The following is a 23229-nucleotide window of genomic DNA, read 5'->3' on the forward strand; positions in this document are numbered from 1 at the left end:
AACCGGCCGTCTCCGGGGCACATGCCGACATGCGCCAAGTTGATGCTCATATTCAACTCTAAAAGGATTTAATTGAAGAGTTGTGGGCACGGAAGACTGCACGGCGATAGTTTTTTTTCTTTATTATGTAATTTTTTTTTTTAATGAATGTACTTTTTTTTAAATGAAATTAATGAATTTTCCCGTATATGTCTCGTAAATTTAATTCCGTAATTTATCGTAAATTTAATTCCGTAAATGTAGTTGTTTTTGAATTATTTTTATTGTGGCTAGCCTATTTGATTAAAATGATGATGTAGCAGATGAATTTTTAGTGCTGATGACGTGGCAGAGAGAGAGTGGCTAGCCTGTAGCTGGCCTAAAGCCATTGTAGATGCTCTAATAACGGCTAATTGTTTGTAAAATTGGAAGAGACCAATTCTGGTTTCTCTTGCATTTTTTACTATTTGAATGATAACTCATGAAGTAATAAAAGTTTGCAAATCCGTTTAAATTTTTGAAATTTGTGATTTGCAAAATTGGAAGAGACCAATTCTGGTTTCTCTTGCATTTTTTACTATTTGAATGATAACTCATGAAGTAATAAAAGTTTGCAAATCCGTTTAAATTTTTGAAATTTGTGATTTGCAATCCAAATTTTGAATGGTCATTAAAATTGTGATTTTGCCATTTTGCCGTTAAAAATTGAGATTGTCTTTCTTATAGATATAGTGCAAAATGAAGAAAACGAATTCAGTGTGCGATCAAGTCATCATTTGTAATCTTATCCTCTCGTGTCAAAATATGCATATATCCACTCACATATAGGTGAAATAAAATAAACATCAATGGAGAGAGAGAGAATATTACTACTACTATATGATAGTACAAAATAATTATATGCAAAAAGATTTGAACCATTATTAAGCAGTCATATCTCTACGCTCTACCCACACGTCATTTAAATTTGACAAGTACAACTCCTATCATTCATGTCTTCACCCATACAAACATTATTTAAAGCACTACATATTCGGTATTCCTTTCTCCTTTAAAAATATGCCAAATGGAATGTGATTTTAATAAAAACAATTACTGTATTATGGTGGAGAAAAAAATCACACTTCAAATATAATGATAGTAGTAACTAGTAATGAGTAAAAATATATTATGAGTACAAAAAATAAGTCATACGGCATAGTAGGTGAATAAGTTTTAAAACAAGATTCTTTACACTATCTTAGAGTATCTCATCATAACTATCTTGTTATATCTTATCCGTAAAACCAAACGGGTCCTGAGGATAATATATTGTAGCATGATGTCTACAAAACAATTTTTTATAAATATACAAGAGACTATTTTTACAAGATATACAAGTAATCAAGTTGATACAGTTTCATTTTTCAAATGAGGAAAAGCATATTCCACACTTGTTCAGATGTCAACCAAAACATAAATGGGGATTGAAAAATAGTGGGAGAATTATTTGTTATGAAATGAAAGTAGAAACTTAGCAAACACATCTATTGAATGTCAACTTCACAAGAAAGTGTAAATAACAGTATCGGTTTTTCAAAGTCGTGACTTTGATGATATCTCTCAATACACACCACATGCCTTTGGCCTCTTAACTTCTGCTCAACAAAGTCAATGCATATCATATATATGATGTACACACATTAAACAAATGCAATAAAAAATTATACTCCATTAATATATATCAATATTGTAATGGCCACTTTTACTAACTAGAGTAAATAGTCAGCCACACTTCGTAGTCAATTTTTAGGTTTGAAATCCAAACAACCCTACTTTTTAAATTTAACCATTTCTTTCTTCTTCTTTTTTTACTCCCTTTCTTCCTATTCATTGATGATAACACCAATAATACAGTAATTAAGAGACAATTTTGCGAAAAAAAAAACATAACTTAAGTATCGGTAATTGAAAACACAGTGAGAATATTTTTTGTTTTGACTATTAAAACTATTAAAATCTTGTCACGCATCGACTTGGTGATGATCCTAGCTCCTCTATATAAGTGTGGATAACCCTCCCTCTTATAAGGCCTTTTAAGGGGCGAGTGACTCAAAAATGATACTCCCTCCGTCCGAAAATAGGAGTCCCGTTTTTCCATTTTAGTCCATCCGCAAATAGCAGTCCCGATTCACTTTTACCATAAATGGTAATAGGGTCCCACCTTCCACTAACTCATTCCACTCACATTTCATTTAAAACTATATGTACAAGTGAGACCCCTATTCCACTAACTTTTTTCCACCCACTTTTCTTAACATTTTTTAAAATCCGTGCGTCAAGAAATGAGACTCTTAATGGCGGACGGAGGGAGTATTCGTCTAAGTCATCAAAAAGATAGAGTAAGCATTCAATGAATGATTCTGTTCAAAGTTCAGACGGTGAAATTTTCAAAGAGAAGAAACCCAAGGTAAACCTTCTCTGGTTAAGCCAATTCCACATTTCAATAATGCATTATACTAATCAAATAGGTCAAAACACTCAAATGGGTATACATTATAATATTGGAAAGAAATAAAACCATTCGTCGTAAAAATAATTTAATCAAACATAGCTAGTTTTTTTCAACTTATATGCAAAAGTCTGCCGCTGAAATTCTGCTGTTTTGCGCTATCATTTTCAACAAGAAAGTTTTTAAACTGTTTTAATATTTCTTTTTCTATATAATAACCTTATCTAATGTTTGTGAAAGTATGTAAACCAAGAAAATAAGGGTAAAAATAAATAATTGTTCATAAATTATAATTTTTGCAAAATAATAAACATATGTTCTTAATGTGAAAATGAGTGGAAGGAGTGAGAAATTAATAAGAGAGAGAAAATAGAGCTTTGTAGACTCCGTAGAAGACCGTTAACTAAGGCAAACCACTAAATTCCCTACAAATAAGTCAATTATGTGACGTTTCCTTCTGTCATTCTCAAAAGCCAAAGATGTTCATATTAGGATTTCAATAACATAACCTTTGGTTGTTACAAATATCAGTTCCAAGTACAACGACATCACAAGTATCCAAAAAGCCCTATCCACGTGCGTGTTAGCCTAGTGGTATTGCAGTTAATGCACGATGCCAAAGGGTCTCGAATTCGAGACCACTGTGATGCGGCTTTAAATTTTTGTTCATTTATCAACAAAAAGAGCCCTATTCAGTTTCAGTTTCAGTTTCATCATCACCTTGAGTATGTGTGTCCGGTCACAATTGAGATAGAACTTGTTCGACTCAAGCGGGCATATAATGACACTAGGATTATTTTTTTCACTTTTTTTAGAACAAGAGGGATACATAACTACACAAGGGAATGGTTTGATTGCAAGCAAGAAATTTTCTGGTATACTTTAGACAAGTTGCAAGCATATGTACAAGGTTAAGAGCTTATGTCATGTCAAGAAAGGTGAATTGATATGGAAGTTCTAGAGTTACATATTGATTTGACATAAGACATGTCAAAAATGTATGACATACATATCGAGAAAAGGAACTTGCCTGAAGTGCAATTAATTGCTTGCTAATTCCTGGCAGTCGGACCATAACATCACAGTAGAAAGGAGAGCCATTGTAGCAGTTTCAACACGCAAACGGTGTGGGCCCAGACCAACAGCAATTGCTCCAGCCTCCCTTAACGAGTTCAATTCCTCTTTGGTGAAGTCTACGTATGAAAGGACTTTATTAATTATTTGTGCATAATGGATCGAGGAAAAAGAGCAAAGGACTAAACATAGCCTCATCCAAAAAGGGGTGGGATTATACATAGAATGTATTAGTCACTAACCTCCTTCAGGGCCAATTATAATGATTCCATTAGGTTCTTTGTTTATAGAGCTTAATGCATTAAAAACGGGAGTAGCCTCTGCCGCAGCCAAAAATGCTAATCTTGAATTAGCTACCTAAATAGAGGATAGAGAAAAGAGCACAACATGAAACATGAGAACAGAGTTAAAGGTTAGACAAAACTCATCAGTCAAACACTACTAAATTACTATGATTTTACAGAATACACTTACAACAGGTAGAAGTTCACCAACTGCAATGGGAGGCTTCAAAATCATTTCATGTAATCGTTGACCTACATATACAAGGTAGTTTGGATGAACAAAATAAAATTCAAAACATGAAAATGATTTCATAATGACCTAATATGAAAGAAAACAATGCAGAAAGAAAGCAGCATCATAGTATATTACATTGCTTAGCTGCTGCCAATACAACTCGCTGCAGTCTGTCAGCCCTGTTTTCTGAAATTGACTGAGAGCGTCCAGTTAGCAACGGTGTCACACTGGATGCTCCAAGTTCCTGTGGTGCACAAAATGAAGAAAAAATAGATATAATAAATATCTCTGAAAACCACAAATTAAACGAAAATTACCATCAGCTGAAGTTCATACAGTGCATTTCTCCACTAGCCAATCAGCTCTCCCTCCCTTGAGAGTGCCTTAAATAAACAACGTAAATCAGATATAGAATCCCAAGACACAGGGGAAATAAGGTAAACAAGTTCTCCAGAAACTCACTGAACGCAGCGAAAACGTGCCACTGAGTGGTTGGTTGAGAAACTAATTTTGGGTTCTCCACTGCTTCAAAATCCACCCCAGAACGATCAATACTCTCTATGCGCCCCTCAACGAGACCGCCCTTTCCATTAAATAGCTCTACCCTTGCAATGTAAAGATCTATATAAATCATACCATATTGATACCGAATTAGAGACAAGTAACTTCAAAGCTTCCACATCCCTAGAAATAAATCGAATGTGTAACATCTCTTCTCTTCAAAATCATGTTCTCCTTTTCCATAACTTTTAGTGATTTGATAATCACCTCGTGTAATCCAAATTTGCGAGAAAAAATGTCGACAGACTCAGAAATCGGAACAGCTCAAAAAAAGGACATCTCTTAAGCAATTATTCATTTCTCTTACTCTTTAAAGTGTGTGCATAATGCAAATAAAACACAGAGGTGAGAATGAAGACAAGTAAGCTATCAAAATCAGATTCATTCCACAAAATCAATAAAAAATCACCAATTCATCAATATATTGAGCTTGACTACGAGATTAAACCAAAATTAACGGAAGTCATATTACCTATCATCGATTCCTAGTCTTAGCACTTTGGTCATGTGCCAGAACTCGTCGCCTTTCACTCTCACAACACCACCCTACAAAATTGAAACACGATAACGCTTACAAATGCAGTTTCTTAAACAATAAGCCGTGTGTATCAGTGTGTGCACACGAAAACGTGCACAATTGCTGGTGAAAATTGGGGGAGTGGAAGTACCTTAATGGTAGGTAAGGTTTCGGAGAAGAATCGAGGAAGTCCGCCGCGTGACTGGCTGGAATAGGCTGAGGATGATGAAGAGGAGGAGAATGGGCGCAGATTGAAATGCTGCGTTGAGCGGTTGATTAGGCTGAAGAGCCGCGGATTACAGCTTATGACTTGCATTGGAAGAGCTCCGGCGGCAGGGTTTATCGCCGGCGCGGCCTCTGGCTCTCCTAATTCTTCGCACAGGGTTTTGAAACAACGCTCAGCGACTTTTGAAGTCGATGGAATATAATTTGAAATCGCGTTTTCACTCCATTTATGTGTCTTTCTTAATTTTTTTTAATTGAGAAATGGATGTACATTTCAATTTTCAACCATAAACTATCTTTTTAAGAGCTTCAATAAATCTGTAAAAAAATGAATTAATGATGTTAAATTCCATTTTGTCTCAATTATATAGCTAGACAGAAAATTTTACAAGAATTAAGAAAAAAACATAAGAAACAAACTTCTTCATATAGTCATAGTATTTAGTTTGATGATCCATAAATACTAAAAAGTTACTAATTAAATAATAAATAGGGACACTTTAGTAAATAAGTTAAAGTAGAGAGCAGAGAAATGATCTAAGCTTTTATTGTTAGTTAAAAATAAGTTAGAAAGATAATATAGAAATATAACAAGTGATTTTCAAAAAAAATAATAAGCATATTTTTGTAGGACACACAAAATTTAAATTAAGCATACTCTTTTGGAATAGGAAATATTCCTTGTTAGGAAAATCTAATAATAGTAGTATCTACAAAAATAAAATCTATATAATTGGAAATGATTAATTATTAAAAAATAAATGATTTATTACAACACAATTTTCGAATAAAAATCTATTGAACATTCATAATAAAAAGATGTGCAATATTTCTTTTTTTAACACTCTTCTTTTTCATCTATTTCTTGCTGGTGAAAATTGACAAACTTATAAATAACACGTGTTTTAATGTGAAATTTGGTAAAGTAAAAAAGAGATGAAAAAAAGTAGTGGAATGAATTTTAGTAGATTATAAGTCCACATTATAAATGATGCGTAGATTATTATTTGTTGAAAAAATTTTAATTTTAGACTTTGTCTAATTTTGTAGGGCCCAAAATAGTAAAACTAGTCTATTTGTCTCGTTGACAAATGAGTATGGTATTTGCATTTGATAACACCTTTCATCAAGTTGGTGCACAAACCATTGCAATTTCGCGCAAAAAAAATGCTTGAATGCTGCCCAAAATATACACAAAATACTTAAAAAGCCAAAAAAAAGGCAAAATCTTGCATATCATCAAACACCTAAGCTAATCATAATCACCACTTCGATTCTTATTTCCGCAGCATCGCACATTGGCATTTGATCAAACCTTTCGTCAAGTAGGTACACTAAACTAGTAAAAGTCCGAATGCAATTTTGCACAAAAATACCTTAACAAGGCAATCAATCAAAAACCAAAATCTTCAGTGAGGCATATTATCAAACACCTTATCCTTATCACCATCATCCTCATCATCCCCATATCCACCTCCCATCCGGCAAACTCTCTCCCAAACCCCCTTCTCCACCGGCAAAACGGACAGCCTGGGCTGCCTGAACAGCGCGAACTCCACCCCTTTCAACTCCTTCTTCATCTCCGCCAGCCCCACCGCCGCCCTCATCTCCCCCACGGCCCTGACGTCCACCGCCTCCGCCTCGTCGTACCACTCGCGCACCACCTCCACCACGCCGACCACGCGCCGGGATTTGGCGCCGGAGTGGTAGAAGAAGCAGAGATCCCCCATTTTCATGCTCTTCATATACTTCTGCGCCTGCTTGTTCTTCACTCCGTCCCAATTGGATAAGCCGCCGTTGGCGGCTTGGTCGTCCCAAGACCACTCCGCCGGCTCCGTTTTCAGCAGCCAGTAGTTGCATTTCTCCTCCTCCGATTTTAGGTTTTCATCGCTGATTTCCATTTTTTATTTTTTTTTTGTTTTATTTAATTGCGCATTTGATTGAAGGCATTTAAAAGGAGGGAATGCTGATTGAGGCGGGAAATATCTGTCAACAGTAATAAAATTTGGCGCCATAAACATGGATTTTATCAACACTCATTATTTTGTTAGTGAAACAATTAAAGTGATTTATACCGAGTTAAAAATGGTGGGACATATTAGATTATTAGTAATTAGGCTTATAAATAGTTAGAGTTGGATTGTTATTTTGTCGACTTGATAACAACTCAATTCATTAAGATCATATCCAAACATATTTGTTTGCATTTCGCGCCTTTAAATGCGTGGCAATTTTAATTTCGCGTCTCTGATGAAGACGCATAAGGAATACACATCAATTCAATCGTAGACAGTTGGATTGCTGAAGTGATAAAATCAGCTTATTTTCGATCTTGCACTAGTTGACCAATTAGACTCTCATATATCACATTTTGGTATTATTTTGCTTTTGAAATCCATTAAAATTAGTACTAGTAATTTGAAAAAAATGCATATGAGACATTCTAACTCAAGCCAATACAACTACAATAACTTATGTTTGTCACCTTCACCATTCAACCAATTTGATTATCTTTGTAACACGCCTTTATTAGAGACGCAAAACTTAAACTCGTCTCTCATAAGTTGAGATAACGGTGTTTGCACGATCAATAAAATGAAATGATCTAGACGTATTGTGGGGATATAGGACTTGGTAGTGTTATTGTGGTGGTTATGGCAGTGAGGACAAGGAAAAGAGGGATGTAGTCACTCACTCACTTGTGGAATTGGTGATGAAGGCGGCATTTGAAAACTAAGAAAATAAAACATAATCCTAAAGTTAATAAAGCAATAAAAATACAAGGAATAAAAATAAAAGTAATAGGAGTATTATTATCAATGGGCTACTCGAACGCGACCTGAACCATTCGAAAATTATTGTATTATTATTGGGTCAATCTGATAAAGACGCGAACACGATAAGTCATGATATTAACCCATTAATTACATGTTTGTGTATATTGTGTCGCTATATAATAAAAAGGCACACGTAAATAGATTTGTCGAATGGACAAACTCAATCAGCCTATACTAGCTCGATCGCCAGAGAAGTCTATATCTACTTAAATTGTAGGGATCACTTATTATAGACTTACTTTGGTGGCTTGATTCACTCGACAAAGTCTATATCTAGTTAAAAATTGTAGGGATCACTTATTATAGACTTCGAGCATTGTTTTTATTAATTGATTTAAATTAGATTAGCGTGCACTTATGTTCATTTTTTTGGATCAATTTTGAACCATTTTTGAAGGATGGGTTGAATTAATAAGAACAAGGAACTCGAATCATAGAGTCAATTGGTTTAGTTCATATATTAAAAATGATTCAAATTTTAAAAAGAACTAAACGTTATTAATAAGGAGATTTATTACATCCATATGAAAACAAAATTGTATTAATCTCTGAAGCAATAACATAAATTATTGAAAATGGTTGCATACTTGCATATATAAGGATCACGGCTTCTTCTTGTTTTGGTTGTAGATGTAATCAAGTTGAGCTTCAACCATTCTCTTCATCATGCACTCATCATCTTTCAATCCGACGCAGTTATCTCGATCCGCCTCCTTCTCCCCGTCCTGATCCTAAAAAAATCACAAGTCGTCATCGTTAATAAAATTCAAATTTACATACAAAACAGAACGTTAATAAAAACGTGCATGCATGTGTTACTATTATGTGCGAGGCTCACAGAGTGATGATTCTCTATGGGAGTGACGTCGTGAAATGCGGGGCCCGGCCGGGCAGTGGCGTGGGAGGAGAATAGAAGGAGGAGGAAGAGGAGGGTTGTGAGTGTGCAAATGGTGGTGGTTTTGGCCATGGTGTTGGATTTTTTGAGTAAGGTCAAAAGTTGTGAGACTTGTTTTGGTATATAAGTAGATACAAAGTGATCGGACGGTCAATATTTTATGATTAATTAATGTAGGAAATTGTATTCGGAGAAGGAGATAAGAGCGTGGCTACAAGAATGCTACGCCTTTCTTTTTTTGGAAATTGGTTTTATTTGGCTATGTTGTATATAAATGTAAAGTAAAATTTGTCCAATTTGAAAGGTATTTGGAGTTGGAGAATTTGTATGTGTAAGTAAATTGCTGAGGTTGAAATTTTAATTATGATTAAGTTACGAAATAAATGTCTAATTGAGAATCGTAATTAATAAAAAAACCGCTGAGGTTATGTTTGTTTTCATTTTTATGCAATTTATTTTGGATGATTAAAATGAATTTATCACAAAAAAAATTTAAATTGATACTGTGATATGTAAATATGGATTTATATTAAGCAAGTTATAATTGTTTTAAATTTTCTCTTATGAAATGCTAAATTATACAGTAGTTTATTGAAGGGTTTTTGGCTTTTTAAACCAAAATCTTTCCCCGAATTTCGGTTTTTCCCATGAACTATGATATTTGTTTTTAAAACCACGAACTTTCATTTCGTTAGGATTTTCCCCTGGCGGGTCAACGACGAAACCCGGATTGTCTACATGTCAATTTTAATCCTATTTGTCACTAAATTCATTACTTGGATACTATTTGGCACAATAATACATACAATCACAATTATTACATAACAAATGACAACTTTTGAATAAACAAAACACAAATTTAACATTTTGAATTATGCTATTCGGGTCGGAAATGTGCTATTCGGGTCGGGTTGGGAAAATTCTAACGAAATGAAAGTTCGTGGTTTTAAAAACAAATCTCGTAGTGCATGGGAAAAACCAGAATTTGGGAAAAGATTTTGATTTAAAAAGCCAAAAACCCTTTATTGAACTATAACGTACTAGAACCTTTTTTTTTATTTTCTTTTTTTCTCTTCAAGTCCAGTATTTTTTATTTTATTTTATTTTGTGTACGTCAAGAAATTTACAATTTTGTTTCTGGTTAATCAAATTTTTCCAATTATATATGGAGAAGTTGATTTTAAGATGAAAATGTTAAAGTTATCACATGGTAAAATACTAAAATTAGATGTTTTGAATTTTTTTCTAAGAAAATAGTTGTAGCTCGATTATTATTGATTCGATTAATAATTTATTTTAGAGATAAGTACGACGAAAAACAATGCTTTAAAATTAAAATTTACATTAATAACATTTTAAATTTTTAAATAAAATTAACAATATATATATATACACAACGACGAACAGTTCTTCTCCCAAACTCATCCCATCTGTCTCTGCAAACATGAGACTCAGACTCAGATCATTCGAATCTAAAGAAACCCTAAAAATCGAAATCCCTAATTCCTCCACTCTCCCCCAACTCCGGCAAATTCTCTCCCAAACCCTCCCCAATTCACCATCGCCTGCTTCAATCCGCCTCTCTCTTAATCGGAATGACGACATCCAATCCGACGGCGCAGACACCCTCCTATCTCTCGGAATCGCCTCCAGCGACCTTATATATTTCTCCGTTGAAGACCCGGCGCCGGCCACCGCTTCCGTTTCCCCAATTACCCTACCGCAGGTGACCGACTCTACCCCTACGCCTCGCTCTAATCATGCCGAATGTTCGAATCCCCAAATTACGCTCCCCGAAGCGGATGATTCCGATTCCGTTATGCTTGATTCTGATAAACGGGAAACCCTAGGTACGGATGCGAGTAACATGGAAGTCGATGACGACGGTATTGAAATTGATGGTATGGGTCATGAATTGGATGATGTTGTAGATAGGTCGTTTTCCGTGCCTGGATTTCTTAGGAAGGTGTTCGCGGCGGAGTTGGGCGACGATGCGGGGCGCGATCACAAGCTGATTGTGATCGCGGTCCATGCGGTTATGCTGGAGTCTGGATTTGTAGGTTTTGATGAGAGGGTAAATGCAGTGGTTGATGGTTTTCAATTGCGCAACGAGTGGCCGTCGGGTCTGTTTAGGGTTTCCTTGTCCTACACTCTGCGTGAGAGTATTGTTGGTTCCGATGAAGCTATTAAGCGTGTGGTTTTGAAATTTCAGAATTTGGGGAATTACTTGAATGTTTATGGTACATTAGACAATGGATCATCAGCCAAGGGAGGCCGGCATTTTGGGGTTCGATTGAACGAGGATGAATTGGTTCCTTTTCTGAACGTTGTGTGGGCGAATTGTGGCGCGATGGAGAATGTAGGTGGAGAAAATGGAGAATCTTCAGGCATATCTCCGGAGAAGGAGGTGTTTAGGTTTTGGAGGACTGTGAAGGATAATCTGGCGCTGCCATTGTTGATTGATTTATGCGAGGAGACCGGTTTGGAGCTTCCTCCCTGCTTCGTGCGGCTGCCAAGTGAGCTCAAGTTGAAAATCTTGGAATCCTTGCCTGGTGTTGATGTAGCAAGAGCGAGCTGTGTGTGCTCGGAGCTGAGGTATATGGGGTCGAGTGATGACTTGTGGAAGACCAAGTTTTGTGAGGAGTTCGTCATTGAGATGAAAGAAGCCAACGTGAGTTGGAAGAAGGCATTTGCGACGGCTTGGAGCAGGCGGGAAGGCTGCAGGCGCCTTGCGAACAGAGTTAGAGCTTCACCCTATTGGCCGGTGCCGAACTGGCCTCAGCCTAGGAGGAGAAGGTATCCCAATCCACTCATGTTTCAAAGGGTAGCGCGGTTTCTAGGGGACAAGCCGCCACATGGTGATGACCCACTGATCAGGCGGCATATTCCTGTGAACCCTCATCCTATGAGGAGCTTTTCACCACAGTGTAATCTAGGCAATCGTGGTGGTAGGTTTCTTGATTGAGTATATGCATACATGTTTATAGGAAGTTCTATGTTATTTCTATTGATCTTTGCGTTGTTGGTACTTGGTAGTATGTTCAATTATAGTATAAAATAGTTTGGTATTGACATTTTATTCCAGCACTGCTGTTGCTGTACATGTTAACCTATTGGTAATTTTGATAAAGGCTGATCCTTTATTTTCTCCATTTCTATGGCATTGTTTGTTTTGTTTTGATGAAGTTGTGTTGTTTTATTGGAGAAGAAGTCACCTAGTTTGGCAACTGGTTTTGCTGAATCTGTATATACATATTTACAGCTGTGTGTGTGAATATATTGTTCTGTATATTCACAAAACTCAGCAAATATTGATGCACACTGAATATGATTTAGCAGCCATGGAGAAATGAATTTTGGTTTCTCTGTTTCTGATGATTTTGCCCCATATTTTGAACATACAAATTAATGTCAGATTTGATGATTTTGTTAGTGGAGTGGCTGAAAGGATATATCATTGGCTTTGAATTTGATTTCGATTCATATTTGTAGGCATTGAATCAAATTTTCAAATTTGTTGAATGCAACGATAGTTGAGATAATATACTTAGTAGTAAGAGTGTCCATAACAGTGGAATAGTAGTCATATTCTAGCCAAAAAAAAACTTGTTTGTATGGTCATCAAAGTCATGCCTCAGCCATATAAACTTGTTCGTCTGGTCATCAAAGTCATGCCTCGCCACCAGTGGCGTATCCTGGATTTTTGATATGGGGGTGCGAAAAAATTACTCCGACTTAAAATTTTTGTTCTCTTTGTTATGTTTTCTTAATGTACCAATATTTAAAATAAAATCTGTGTTTATTTTTTTAACCAAAAATCTTCATTTTAGATAAATAAAAAATTATTTTTTAGTGTCACGTAGAGAGTAAATTATGCATATGAAATAGAAATATCCATGTTTTGTTACTTAGCATAGATCTAAAAATGTCCTGCGTATAATCTAAAAATGTCCCACGTATAATTTTGTTCTGCATTTTTGTATTATATATGATGAGGAGGTTAATTTTATAAATATTACTTTATGATACTTACTTCAAATTAGTAGTTTGTAAAATATTATACACTATATTAGATACAATTATCTATAAAAAATAATTAATGAAGATTATTTATGAAAGAATATAAAATTATAGTATTAAAAAAGAGCAAGTTAGTAGTGGTTGAAGTAATAAATGTTTGTTAAAAACGAAACAATTAATGAAACGTACACATGAATTCAGAAGGAGATATGAATTAAAAACAACATTAAATTGATAAGGAGGTGATATGGAGTAAAATAATGTTAATTTGAAGAAGATAAAACAAATAAATTAAATTGATAAGGAGGTGATATGGAGTAAAATAATGTTAATTTGGAGAAGATAAAACAAATAAAACAAGAAATGTGGTTGAGAAGATTCAAACTTGGAACAACCAAGTAGAGAAGAGCGCATTTGCCACTGGGACAGATATCAACTTGGTAAATATATGTGCCACTGGGACAGATATCAACTTGGTAAATATATGACTATATACAGTACTCCCTCCGTCACAAGATATGCGACTCACTTTTCTTTCGCATTCGTTTTGAAAAAATAATATAAAATAGTTGAAGTGGAGAAAAAGTAAAGTACGAGTAAGAATTATGTAAAGAAGACTCTCCTCTACATAATTCTCTCTATTACTTTACTCTCTCTCCACTCTAACTATTTTATAAAAAAAATTTAAAACGAGGGCAAAAAAGAAGCAAGTCGCTTATCTTGGGACGGAGGGAGTATTAAACTACAAACTTTTGGGGGTACAGTTCCCTTGCTCCCATTTGCATACGCCACTGCTCGCCACATAAAACTTGTGTCCAGTCACGCCATAACCACGCCTCACATTTTTTTAATTATTGGTATATTTTAATTGGACTAGAATAAAATTAATTGGACAAAATAATTGGGAATAGTATTTTATAAAAAAAAATTAAAGAATTTTTAAAAAATATTTCAATTTTGATTGTTGCGGCGATCTCGTGGCTCGCAATAGGCCGTCACGATCCTCGGCTGTCGAACAACCGCAGCCGCGGTGGTCCTATTGTGGACACTCTAAGATACCATATGGGATAAGGTAATTAGATTATGTCTAGAATAAAATTAGTATCGGTAGAAATCAGATAATTAATTATAAATTATAATGTAATCTTGACTATCAATTAAATTGCTTCACGATTAAACCAATAGATCAGAAGTTCGAGCTTTTGAAATAGGACAACTGAACGTATGAACAAGTAGTATTTTTTTCACTAAAATGCAATTTCGTAAAGAAAAACCACAGTCACAAGTTTTTTTCCCTGAAGTAGTAACAGTTAAATTGCTCTGCTTAAATATAAATTTTGTTTTTTTTTGATAAAATAAAATTGAATATTTATTGTGGAGAAAAAAAGGGCTAATTGGATTATTCAATTTATTAATCAAGTAGTTGACCGCTATGTACCAAAAATTTTCCCAAATCTCAAAATAGTCCCTAAAAAGTTGCCAAATTCCCCCTGCCGTCTACCGGCAGAGCTCCCGCCGCCACCGTTATGGCGGCGACCGCCGTTACTCTCCGTTCTCAGCATCTCTATTCACTTCCTCGAACATTACCGTTATCTCACTCTTCCTTCGTCGATTCGCATAACCTCAAGACCTCCACTATCGTCCAGTTCCGCCGCTATCGCACAAGCGATTCTCTTCTCCCTGTAGAGGTCAAATTTTGAATAAAGTTAAATCGGAGATGATTTATGGCATTTCAACAATTGATTGGCTTTTGATTCGTGCAGAGATGCCGGAATCCGATCCACGAAGCTCGGGCTTGGAGCGCGAGGCAGCGAAATAGTATGGTGATGGGCGACTACATCGATGATATCGATGAGGATGATGATGATGACGACGATGAAGAAGAAGAGGAGGAAGATAGAAGCTTGGATCTTCTGATTAGGTTTGTGGAGAATGTTTTCAGAAAGGTGTCCAGAAAAGCGCGCAGAGCCGTTAAGTCTGTTTTACCAGTCCCTATCTCCACTAAATTGGTAAGGGCTAATGTTAATTGCCTGCAAATACTAGCATTTAGGTTTAAATTCATTATGCCTTGATTTGTAATAATTTCTAGTTCTACTATGGAAAATATACTTATCATTCTTCAATAGAGATGTATATTATTCTGGTGCTCTGGTTTTGAAGTGCATCAAGTGTGCTTTGAAGAATATGCATTTTTGACATTTTTCATGGTGTTTGATGCTGCCAATGAGAGTGAATATGAAAATTTTAGGTATATAAACATGAGATTTGGTTTGGAATACTGAGGTGCAAATATAGTTTGCAACTGCTCTATTAATAGTTTCTGCATATTTAGGTGGAGCTGGTTGATTTTGTCTTGCATCTTTTTAATATAGTTATCAGAATTCTGGCTACCAGAATCGAAGTTTTGTAATGTGATTCTGTGAATACTGTATGTTTTTCTTATATTGGGTTAGGTTGCATCTTGTAAAATAAGCGGGGGTGGTAGAGGAGGATGAAAGATAGCAGTCTCGCGTAGGTCAGGTCGGAGTTGAAGTGTAATTGTTCAGATTTCAGTTTTACTCTACAAGAAGTTGATATAGTTGAATATGTGAAATTATACTACTAGTATTTATGATCTCATTGCTATTCATCTGTTAGTTTTTCAATTATACAAGAAAGTTATTATGCATAGTTTATTAGGGGTAGGTGGTGTAACTTTTCAAATGATGAGCTTTCTAACAATAAATTGTCATTTTCATGAAGCATTACACGGCTTGACAATTTATATTGTTAATTGCTATCCACAAGCCTCTAGAAAAAGTTATTAGGAGTAATATTTTGGGTACACTATACCTTAGTTACAGATGACAGTGGGTGCTCTTTTACCTCAAGTATTTTTAGACAAATTATTTTATGCTCTTACCTTGAGCTGTTGTATTCTCTCTTTCATATACAGGTTGGATTTGCTGTGAATGGAACTATAATTTTGACTTTTATGTGGGTTTTGAAAGCTTTTCTTCAGGTAATACCTTCGTAAATTTTGCTTTCATTTTAGTTTATTGATAGTTTTTCCTAAAGTGATAAATAGAAATGAATCGTTTCATCTTTTCTTGATTGTTTGAGATTTTTTTACAGTGCTAGACTGATTCTAAGTTTGGCTAACTGGCCTTCGGAAAGGCACTTTATTGTTTGTCAAGTACAATCAACTAGATTTGGATTACATGCATAGCAGAGGTAGAGGGTTATTACTAAGATAGGGTGTACTGTTTTAGTGTTCGCTGTAGTCAGATGATAATTTTCTCCACTACGTTAAAAAGCTCCTTTAGTTTGGTCCTTGACTCCTTGCCATTGTTTTGACCTATTAGGATTTAAATTAATATTACGCGTTTTAAACATGTTGTATTTGACACTGATACATTGGTCATAGACTTGTAACAGTGCCTGAACTCTAAACAACAATAGGAGGGTGAGATTGTTGATTTTCTAGTCCCGTATAGCTTCCATTGATGGATGGGCAGACTTTTCTTGGTAGTATATCTACTGCATAAATAATATTTAGCCATATTCTTATGTGATAAATCACAAAGTTTTTCCCATTAGCCGAATATAGTTTCTGGGGCTCAAAATCTTCATATTTTTCCTGTGAGTGCTTTGTCCTCGAGAGAGGCCAAGTCTTGTATTTCTAGAAAAACTTGAAGAAGAGTTGTAATTTCGTTGATCCTTTATTCTCTACTGCATATAATTTCAGGTTATTTGCACGCTTGGGAGTGTAGTGTTCGTGAGTATTTTGATTATTCGTGGAATATGGAGTGGGATCTCATACTTGCAGGAGAACCGTAGTTACAGAGCATATGAAGATGAGCCCCAGTCGTGGAATCGGTCTCAACCTGCAGCATAGGTATTGTGTTTTGCTCTGAGAGCAAGTTTCTTAATCTTAAACACGAAAGAATCATATTGATTCTGGAGCTTTGACTGAGGAAAAGATCCTTGGTGAAAAAATACACCAACTGAAAACTTTGTACCATCCAATTGTGTAGGAATTTTCGTTCATGCATTTTCTTCTTAAAATGTTAAAATTTGGTGTATTAGCCTTTTATTCATCTGTTATAAGAAAATAATCTTTCCTCAGTTGGTGTATTATTCAATTCTGTAGGAATTTTCGTTCATTACAGGTCTAGATTACAACTTAAATACCTCTGAGTCACTCATTCATGAAACAACATTACCAGAATACATTCTATATTAAGTTCAACTTGAGAAATACATTCTATATTAAGTTCAACTTGAGAGAGTGATGCTTTTACACATTCTAAGTTGTAAGTTAAAGCAAAATTATAGGATCTTTGATGAAGTGGAAATGCTGCTATACACAAGTTCGCAGTCCTTCAATTTAGAGGGGGTGCAGTCTTATACATCCTCTCTTCTTCGAGTAATTCATAAGGGTCGACATATGGGGGCGGAGCTATCGGATGATCACGTCCATCGTGAACAAATTCTGTTCCAAAGTACTGCACCAGATCATGGAGGTCAGTTACATTAGTACTGAAAGTACTGAATATACATTAACACATTCATCTACCATTGTCATAGCAAAAAAGGAAAAAACAACTGCAGTAGTTCATTTCATGGACATAAGCCATTGTCTAATAAAACCGGTTACACTGCCCATAGCTGAAATAATTATAAAGTCATTAGACAAAGTTCTGTGAACATGACCAAGATTATACTCCTAGATGGAATCAGGCCATTGACAAGAATATCCATTAGTGTGGAAATAGACCCGTAAAACAGAGATTGCAGAGAGCCTCTAAAACTCTACAAGAAGAAGTAAACCTGGTAAACATAAGGGGGAAAACTAATATCCTAATCATAGTCAAAGTCCTAAACAAGGAAGCCAACTTCTCCTTTGTCTTTTCAAAAACATAAGCAATCAAAAAAGAACAAAAAGTGAGTCCGGTGCCTAGGCCTCAAAAGACCGAGGATCCAGCTCTAAATATAACTAGAACTCTAATTTGATAGCATAACAGGTGTGAGATAGAAGCTGAACTGAAGGACTTTTAGGGACATCTCAACATTTATGGCTGATGTAAGTTAGATATGTACATCTCACGTAAACGCTTCCATGGATTTCCACATTAAACGTTTTTGCTCCTTTTATCAAGATGATTTTGTCATCACGGCATACATGAAATTGCACATAATCGAATAACAATAATCTAGAGAATATGAAAAAGAAAAATCCATGCTTTGAGAATCAATCGATAATGAAGTACTAAAAGCAAGTTGCATGAACACACAATGAACAAGAACAGGAGATTACCAGATATAGTGCAAGGAAAAGTGCAATATTTACAAGAATCAACGGCCAAAATGTCAGAAAAAATGTTCCTCCGAGGGTAAGCAGAAGTTTCCCACGCGGGATCAAACCCTACATTACGAGCAAAAAGTTCAAACAAATGCCAAGTAGAAATCATAAACCAGGAGGCTATTTCACTCCAAAGAAATATAAGACAAATCCATTTCTGAATGGCAAGAAGAAACCTAAATAAACATTCAATGACCTAGATCGGGAAACAAATACATCTAAAATTTGACTCCATAAAGTAGCAATTCATTGAATAAATCAAAACAGTAATCTTCCTACCTCAAGACCTTCACTATTAAGCGCCATGGACGTTTCCCTCTGACCGGTGAGGTTTGTTTCTGCACCAGTTGTGGTGCCATTTCTTCTTGAGTAACCCCAACCCCCATCTTCTTCCCTAAACTTCATCTCCTCATCCCTCACAACACCTGTGTTCTTTTCCTCAAGTAAAGAAGTGGGAGTCATCCCTCTTCTTCTTAGCTCCTTCATAAATAAAGACTCGGGAGGTTCTTCACCTGAGACATAAAGCCCCAAAAATGTTCACACGTCTGACAAAACAAGAGGAAACTAATCACAGGCATATGCAGAATATTTAATTCAATTTAAGTTCTTTACAAATTAACAGTAAAATCTAAAAATAGCTAACATCAAAGTTCCCATCTTTATGATCATAGTAATAAATTATCTGTTCCAAATGGTGAATTTTTTTTAAAAAAAGAAAAAAGAAAAAAAAAGGTTGCCCATACTCATACAGCAGAAATCCGCACCTACTTACCATTACTCTGTTTTCCACCGTCTTCTACTTTGCAATTAACCCTAAATCTTCTGTAATTATTAGCAATTCCTGAATTCCGTAGCCTAATTCGCCTTTTCTGCGAGCTGAAATCCGCGCGGAAACAGCCGATTTTGGACTGTGAATTTGATGGAGCTGATTTTAACAGCTGAAGGCAAGCCATTACAATTACGGGAAACGGAAATTCGAATTTGCAAACAATAAATGGATTTATCTGAGGTCACGCAATGATCAGTGGGAAATACGAAGTTTGATACGGAAGCGAAACAAAGCGTGAATGTGTAACCAAGAGGGCCGCACCCCTGGCGCATTGTAGAAAATGCGGGATCTGGGTGGCTATTCTGCGCCATGCGTTTGTTTTGTGGCCAGAAGGTAGGTGGTGTGGAGCCGTCGGATATCTGGAGAATGACGTGTCACATCAATCCCCCATAAAGCAAGATTTTAATTGCAAATTACATCATTATTTTAAGACTAAAGGCTAAAATTAGCCAAAACTGGTCCTGAACATATGTCCATTTTATGATTTTAGTCGTACATTTTATCTTTTGAATTTTTGGCTCTGAACATTTCAACTCGAATCATAATCGGTCCTACATTAACTGTTCCGTCTATATTTAACGAGCAACGGTACAAAAATCGGTCATACACTAACTATTTGTCTATATTTAACGGTCATCGTTATTAAATCCGGCTTTGGATGAGCGAAAAATGTCCAAGCAAGTCATGACTAAGTATCTGAAAATGGTGAAACCGTCTATATATAGATGGAAAAATGTCCAAGGAAGTTTGAAATTTCGCTTATCCGAAATCGGGTTTTAAACTGTTGACCGTTAAATATAGACGGAATAGTTAGTGTAGGATCTATTGTGATTCGAGTTGAAATTTTCAGGGGGTAAAAATTCAAAAAATAAAGTATATGACAAAAATAATAAAATGAGTTCACAACCAATTTTGGTTTTACTCTTATTTTAATTCAAATTGTAAATGAATTTAATTATAATCTTTATTTTATTGCAAAATGTTACTCCATGCATAGAGTGTGAATGGAAGACTTAAACCGTCAGCTCGATTGACTATCACTGTCAGCCGTCAACAATGGTGTTTGCTGAAATGTCTTTCCAGAGATAGTGAGAGAGCTAGAGAGAGAGATATGGCTTTTGCCTCAGTGATTTGTCTCAAGAACACAATTGAGCGGCTCACAAATTCATCCAAAATCGTGCTCCTTCCACCCTCTCAACAAATCATAGAATTTACCCACAAAAAGCTTCAATCTTTGCAAGAAATTCTCGAAAAATTGGACAGCAGCAGCAAGAGCTCCACCAGGAACAGAGTAAATGCTCTGGATGCAGAAATCAGAGACATTGTATCCAAATTCGAAGATGCACTCCATTTCCGCCTCTCGCGTCAGATTTCTTCACAATCTCAGCCAAACCATCCATCGAAATTCTCCATAGATCTGCAGGACCTTGCTCGTGATGTCGATTCGTTCATCGAAACGGCGGAGAAGATGGAGGAGCAGTACGCGAATCTGCTGGAGAATCTGCTGCCCGAGGGAGAAGACAAAGCTGCTGATTTTGACGGAAGCAAATCGAAGATGGTTGGATTATCCGATCTGTTCGGTAATTTCAAACGTATGTTCACCGTCCCCAACTATTTTGGGCTGCCGATTTTCGCTCTCGTCGGAATGGCGGGAATCGGTAAGACTACTCTTGCTAAGGAGATATATTATGATCCTCTGATTTTGAGCCATTTTGATTGCTGTGCTTGGGTTAAAGTAGGTAGAAAATGTGAATTGAGTGAAATCCCTTGGCACATTCTTGCTCAAGTAGATAAATCTTTTGGAGATGGAGATGGAGATGGAGATTGTGAAATGATAAATCAGCGTTTATATGAATTTTTGAAGGATAAAAGATACTTGATTGTGTTGGACGATGTGTGGGAAACGAAGGTTTGGGATTATTTGGAGTGTTGTTTTCCGAATAGCGATAATGGAAGAAGCCGGATCTTGATTACAACTAGGCTGATGGAAGTATGTGATCACTGCAATAGTAGAGCAAGAACTGTGCCTTTTCTGAATAAAGAGGAGAGTTGGGATCTTTTCTGGGAGAAGGTGTTTGGTGAGGAATGGTGCCCTCCTAAACTCGAGGAAGCGGGGAGGAAGATTGTGAAGCATTGTGATGGCCTTCCTCTCACTATAGTCAAAGTTGCGGAGCTCTTATCTAAAGTGGATATCACGGTTGAGTACTGGAATGAGGTGGCATCGGACAAAGAGAACTCTGTTTTCCTGGAGGTGTACTGTGAAATATCAGAGATACTATTTCCGAGTTATGAATACTTGCCTCAACGTTTGAAGCCATGCTTTCTTTATATGGGTGTTTTTCCTCAAGATTATGAGATTTCGCGGTCCAAACTTGTGGATATGTGGATGGCTGAGGGGTTTCTTGTGCCAAATATTGAAGAAACATTAGAAGATTGTGCTACAAAGTGTTTGGTTGAGCTTGTTTCCCATAGTCTCGTCGTAGTGTGTGAGGAGAGCACCATACTTCGTCGTAAGGTGAAAACTTGTCGCCTTCATTCTTCCCTGTGGCACTTTTCTAAGATGGAAGTTCGCAAGAACAAGTTCTTCAGTGTCCTAAATAGCCGCGCCTATGGTCTTGGAGAAGGTTTTGAAGGTGGACGGAGATTTTCCATCCACAACAACGTTTTGTTGGGTATAAAAGATGTGTGTGATACATTAGAAGATGAATGTGCAATTACTGCACGTTCCCTCCTATGTGTTGGTCCGTATCATTGCTATCCGGTACCCTTAGGCTTCGGTTTGAGGTTTCTCAGAGTACTCAAAGCTCTTTCGATCCGATTATATGAATTTCCAACGGAAGTGTTGGAACTAGTCCAGTTGAGATACCTTGCCCTTACGTACAATGGAGATCTCCCTGGTTCCGTGTCCAAACTCTTTAACCTTCAGTTCTTGATTATCCATCGCCATCTGAGCATTATATCGAATCCATCTCAATCTTATGTGCCTCTAGAGATATGGGATATGCAAGAACTAAAGCATCTACAGATAATGGGAAGCGACCTACAAGAAACTAGTTCTGGCGCGTTCTTGGAAAACCTACGAACACTTTTAGATGTGAGTGTTGCTAGCTGCACCATTGGGGTTCTTCAGAAAATCTCCAATCTAGAAAAGCTTGGTATCCAAATTGAGTTGGTGCCTGATGATGATGGTGAACCTTTTCAATGTTTGAATCAAATTTCTTGTCTTGATAAACTAAAATCACTTAAATGTATTGTTCTGAATCCTGAGCTAATGCCCGAGCCTGGGTTTGCTGCTCCTGTCTCAATGTTCCCATCGAGCCTAGTAAAGTTGCACTTGAGCGGGCTGTGCTATCCTTGGGAATATATTAATACTGTTGGTTTGTTGCCGAAGCTCCATGTGCTGAAATTGAAATGCTATGCCTTTCGAGGCCCGAAGTGGGAAGTCGATGACTTTAAATTCCAAAGGCTTCGGTCCCTCGTGATCGAGGATACGGATTTGGTCGAATGGAAGGTGGGAAGTGGATGCTTCTCAAGGCTTAGGCATATCAGCATAAAACATTGCTACAACTTGGAGGAGTTCCATTGGGATTATGATTATTATTTCAAGGATGTTGAAGTATTTGACAGCAACCCTTTAGCTGAAGCTTTTTTTAACCAGATAAAAGATAGAAAAGAACGTCGTTTCCTTCGCGTTGGCTTCCATTCTTCGTGGGAGGATGGTAGTCGCGGATAGTAATGTTGTGTAATAAGATGAAACGTGATGCTTTTCAGCTCGTTCGGTTGCCATGATTAAATGTCATGACTAATCTTATCTTTTGTTCAGTTGTAATTTATTTCAAAAGCTCAACTCGTGACAAGCTTCATTCCTCTCAATTGGGACACCAAATATAACGTTCTTCAAATCAACACCAAAATCCAACTCTTTTTTTATCATTCCA

At 36.3% G+C, this 23229-nt stretch overlaps 7 protein-coding genes across 9 annotated transcripts; 3 read left to right on the plus strand and 4 right to left on the minus strand.

The window, feature by feature from the left end:
* Nucleotides 1-1419: 1419 nt before the first annotated feature.
* Nucleotides 1420-5543, minus strand: LOC125223524 (ribosomal RNA small subunit methyltransferase E-like). 3 transcript variants are annotated; one of them, XM_048126709.1, is made up of 9 exons: nt 5293-5543; nt 5097-5170; nt 4526-4668; nt 4400-4446; nt 4199-4307; nt 4019-4080; nt 3787-3901; nt 3501-3663; nt 1420-1616 (listed from the first exon to the last, which is right to left on the minus strand). In XM_048126709.1, exons 1-8 carry the CDS (start codon nt 5455-5457, stop codon nt 3512-3514), a joined length of 867 nt encoding a protein of 288 aa, XP_047982666.1. In that variant the 5' UTR covers nt 5458-5543; the 3' UTR covers nt 1420-1616; nt 3501-3511. The 3 variants fall into 3 exon arrangements, with proteins under 3 accessions (XP_047982666.1, XP_047982664.1, XP_047982667.1); XM_048126707.1 differs by lacking the exon at nt 1420-1616 and having other exon boundaries at nt 3320-3663; XM_048126710.1 differs by lacking the exon at nt 1420-1616 and having other exon boundaries at nt 3320-3663; nt 4526-4684; nt 5293-5310.
* A 944-nt stretch (nt 5544-6487) lies between these two features.
* Nucleotides 6488-7286, minus strand: LOC125185614 (thymocyte nuclear protein 1-like). The gene has a single exon (XM_048082173.1). It carries the CDS (start codon nt 7265-7267, stop codon nt 6776-6778), a length of 492 nt encoding a protein of 163 aa, XP_047938130.1. The 5' UTR covers nt 7268-7286; the 3' UTR covers nt 6488-6775.
* A 1428-nt stretch (nt 7287-8714) lies between these two features.
* On the minus strand, nt 8715-9173 carry LOC125219917 (phytosulfokines 3-like). Its single transcript, XM_048122008.1, has 2 exons — nt 9042-9173; nt 8715-8934 (listed from the first exon to the last, which is right to left on the minus strand). Exons 1-2 carry the CDS (start codon nt 9168-9170, stop codon nt 8806-8808), a joined length of 258 nt encoding a protein of 85 aa, XP_047977965.1. The 5' UTR covers nt 9171-9173; the 3' UTR covers nt 8715-8805.
* Nucleotides 9174-10524: 1351 nt separating this feature from the next.
* Nucleotides 10525-12250, plus strand: LOC125217551 (F-box protein SKIP22-like). The gene has a single exon (XM_048119069.1). It carries the CDS (start codon nt 10543-10545, stop codon nt 12061-12063), a length of 1521 nt encoding a protein of 506 aa, XP_047975026.1. The 5' UTR covers nt 10525-10542; the 3' UTR covers nt 12064-12250.
* A 2297-nt stretch (nt 12251-14547) lies between these two features.
* Nucleotides 14548-17225, plus strand: LOC125222050 (protein SHORT HYPOCOTYL IN WHITE LIGHT 1-like). The gene is made up of 4 exons (XM_048124453.1): nt 14548-14806; nt 14882-15127; nt 16054-16119; nt 16846-17225. Exons 1-4 carry the CDS (start codon nt 14645-14647, stop codon nt 16993-16995), a joined length of 624 nt encoding a protein of 207 aa, XP_047980410.1. The 5' UTR covers nt 14548-14644; the 3' UTR covers nt 16996-17225.
* A 94-nt stretch (nt 17226-17319) lies between these two features.
* LOC125222049 lies at nt 17320-19566 on the minus strand. Its single transcript, XM_048124452.1, has 4 exons — nt 19235-19566; nt 18742-18974; nt 18418-18525; nt 17320-17605 (listed from the first exon to the last, which is right to left on the minus strand). Exons 1-4 carry the CDS (start codon nt 19413-19415, stop codon nt 17483-17485), a joined length of 645 nt encoding a protein of 214 aa, XP_047980409.1. The 5' UTR covers nt 19416-19566; the 3' UTR covers nt 17320-17482.
* Nucleotides 19567-20402: 836 nt separating this feature from the next.
* On the plus strand, nt 20403-23024 carry LOC125220610 (putative late blight resistance protein homolog R1A-10). Its single transcript, XM_048122761.1, has one exon. The coding sequence runs from the start codon at nt 20403-20405 to the stop codon at nt 23022-23024; it is 2622 nt and encodes an 873-aa protein (XP_047978718.1).
* Nucleotides 23025-23229: the final 205 nt, after the last annotated feature.

The sequence above is a fragment of the Salvia hispanica genome, chromosome 4 (assembly GCF_023119035.1).
Source record: "Salvia hispanica cultivar TCC Black 2014 chromosome 4, UniMelb_Shisp_WGS_1.0, whole genome shotgun sequence".
NCBI lineage: Eukaryota > Viridiplantae > Streptophyta > Magnoliopsida > Lamiales > Lamiaceae > Salvia > Salvia hispanica.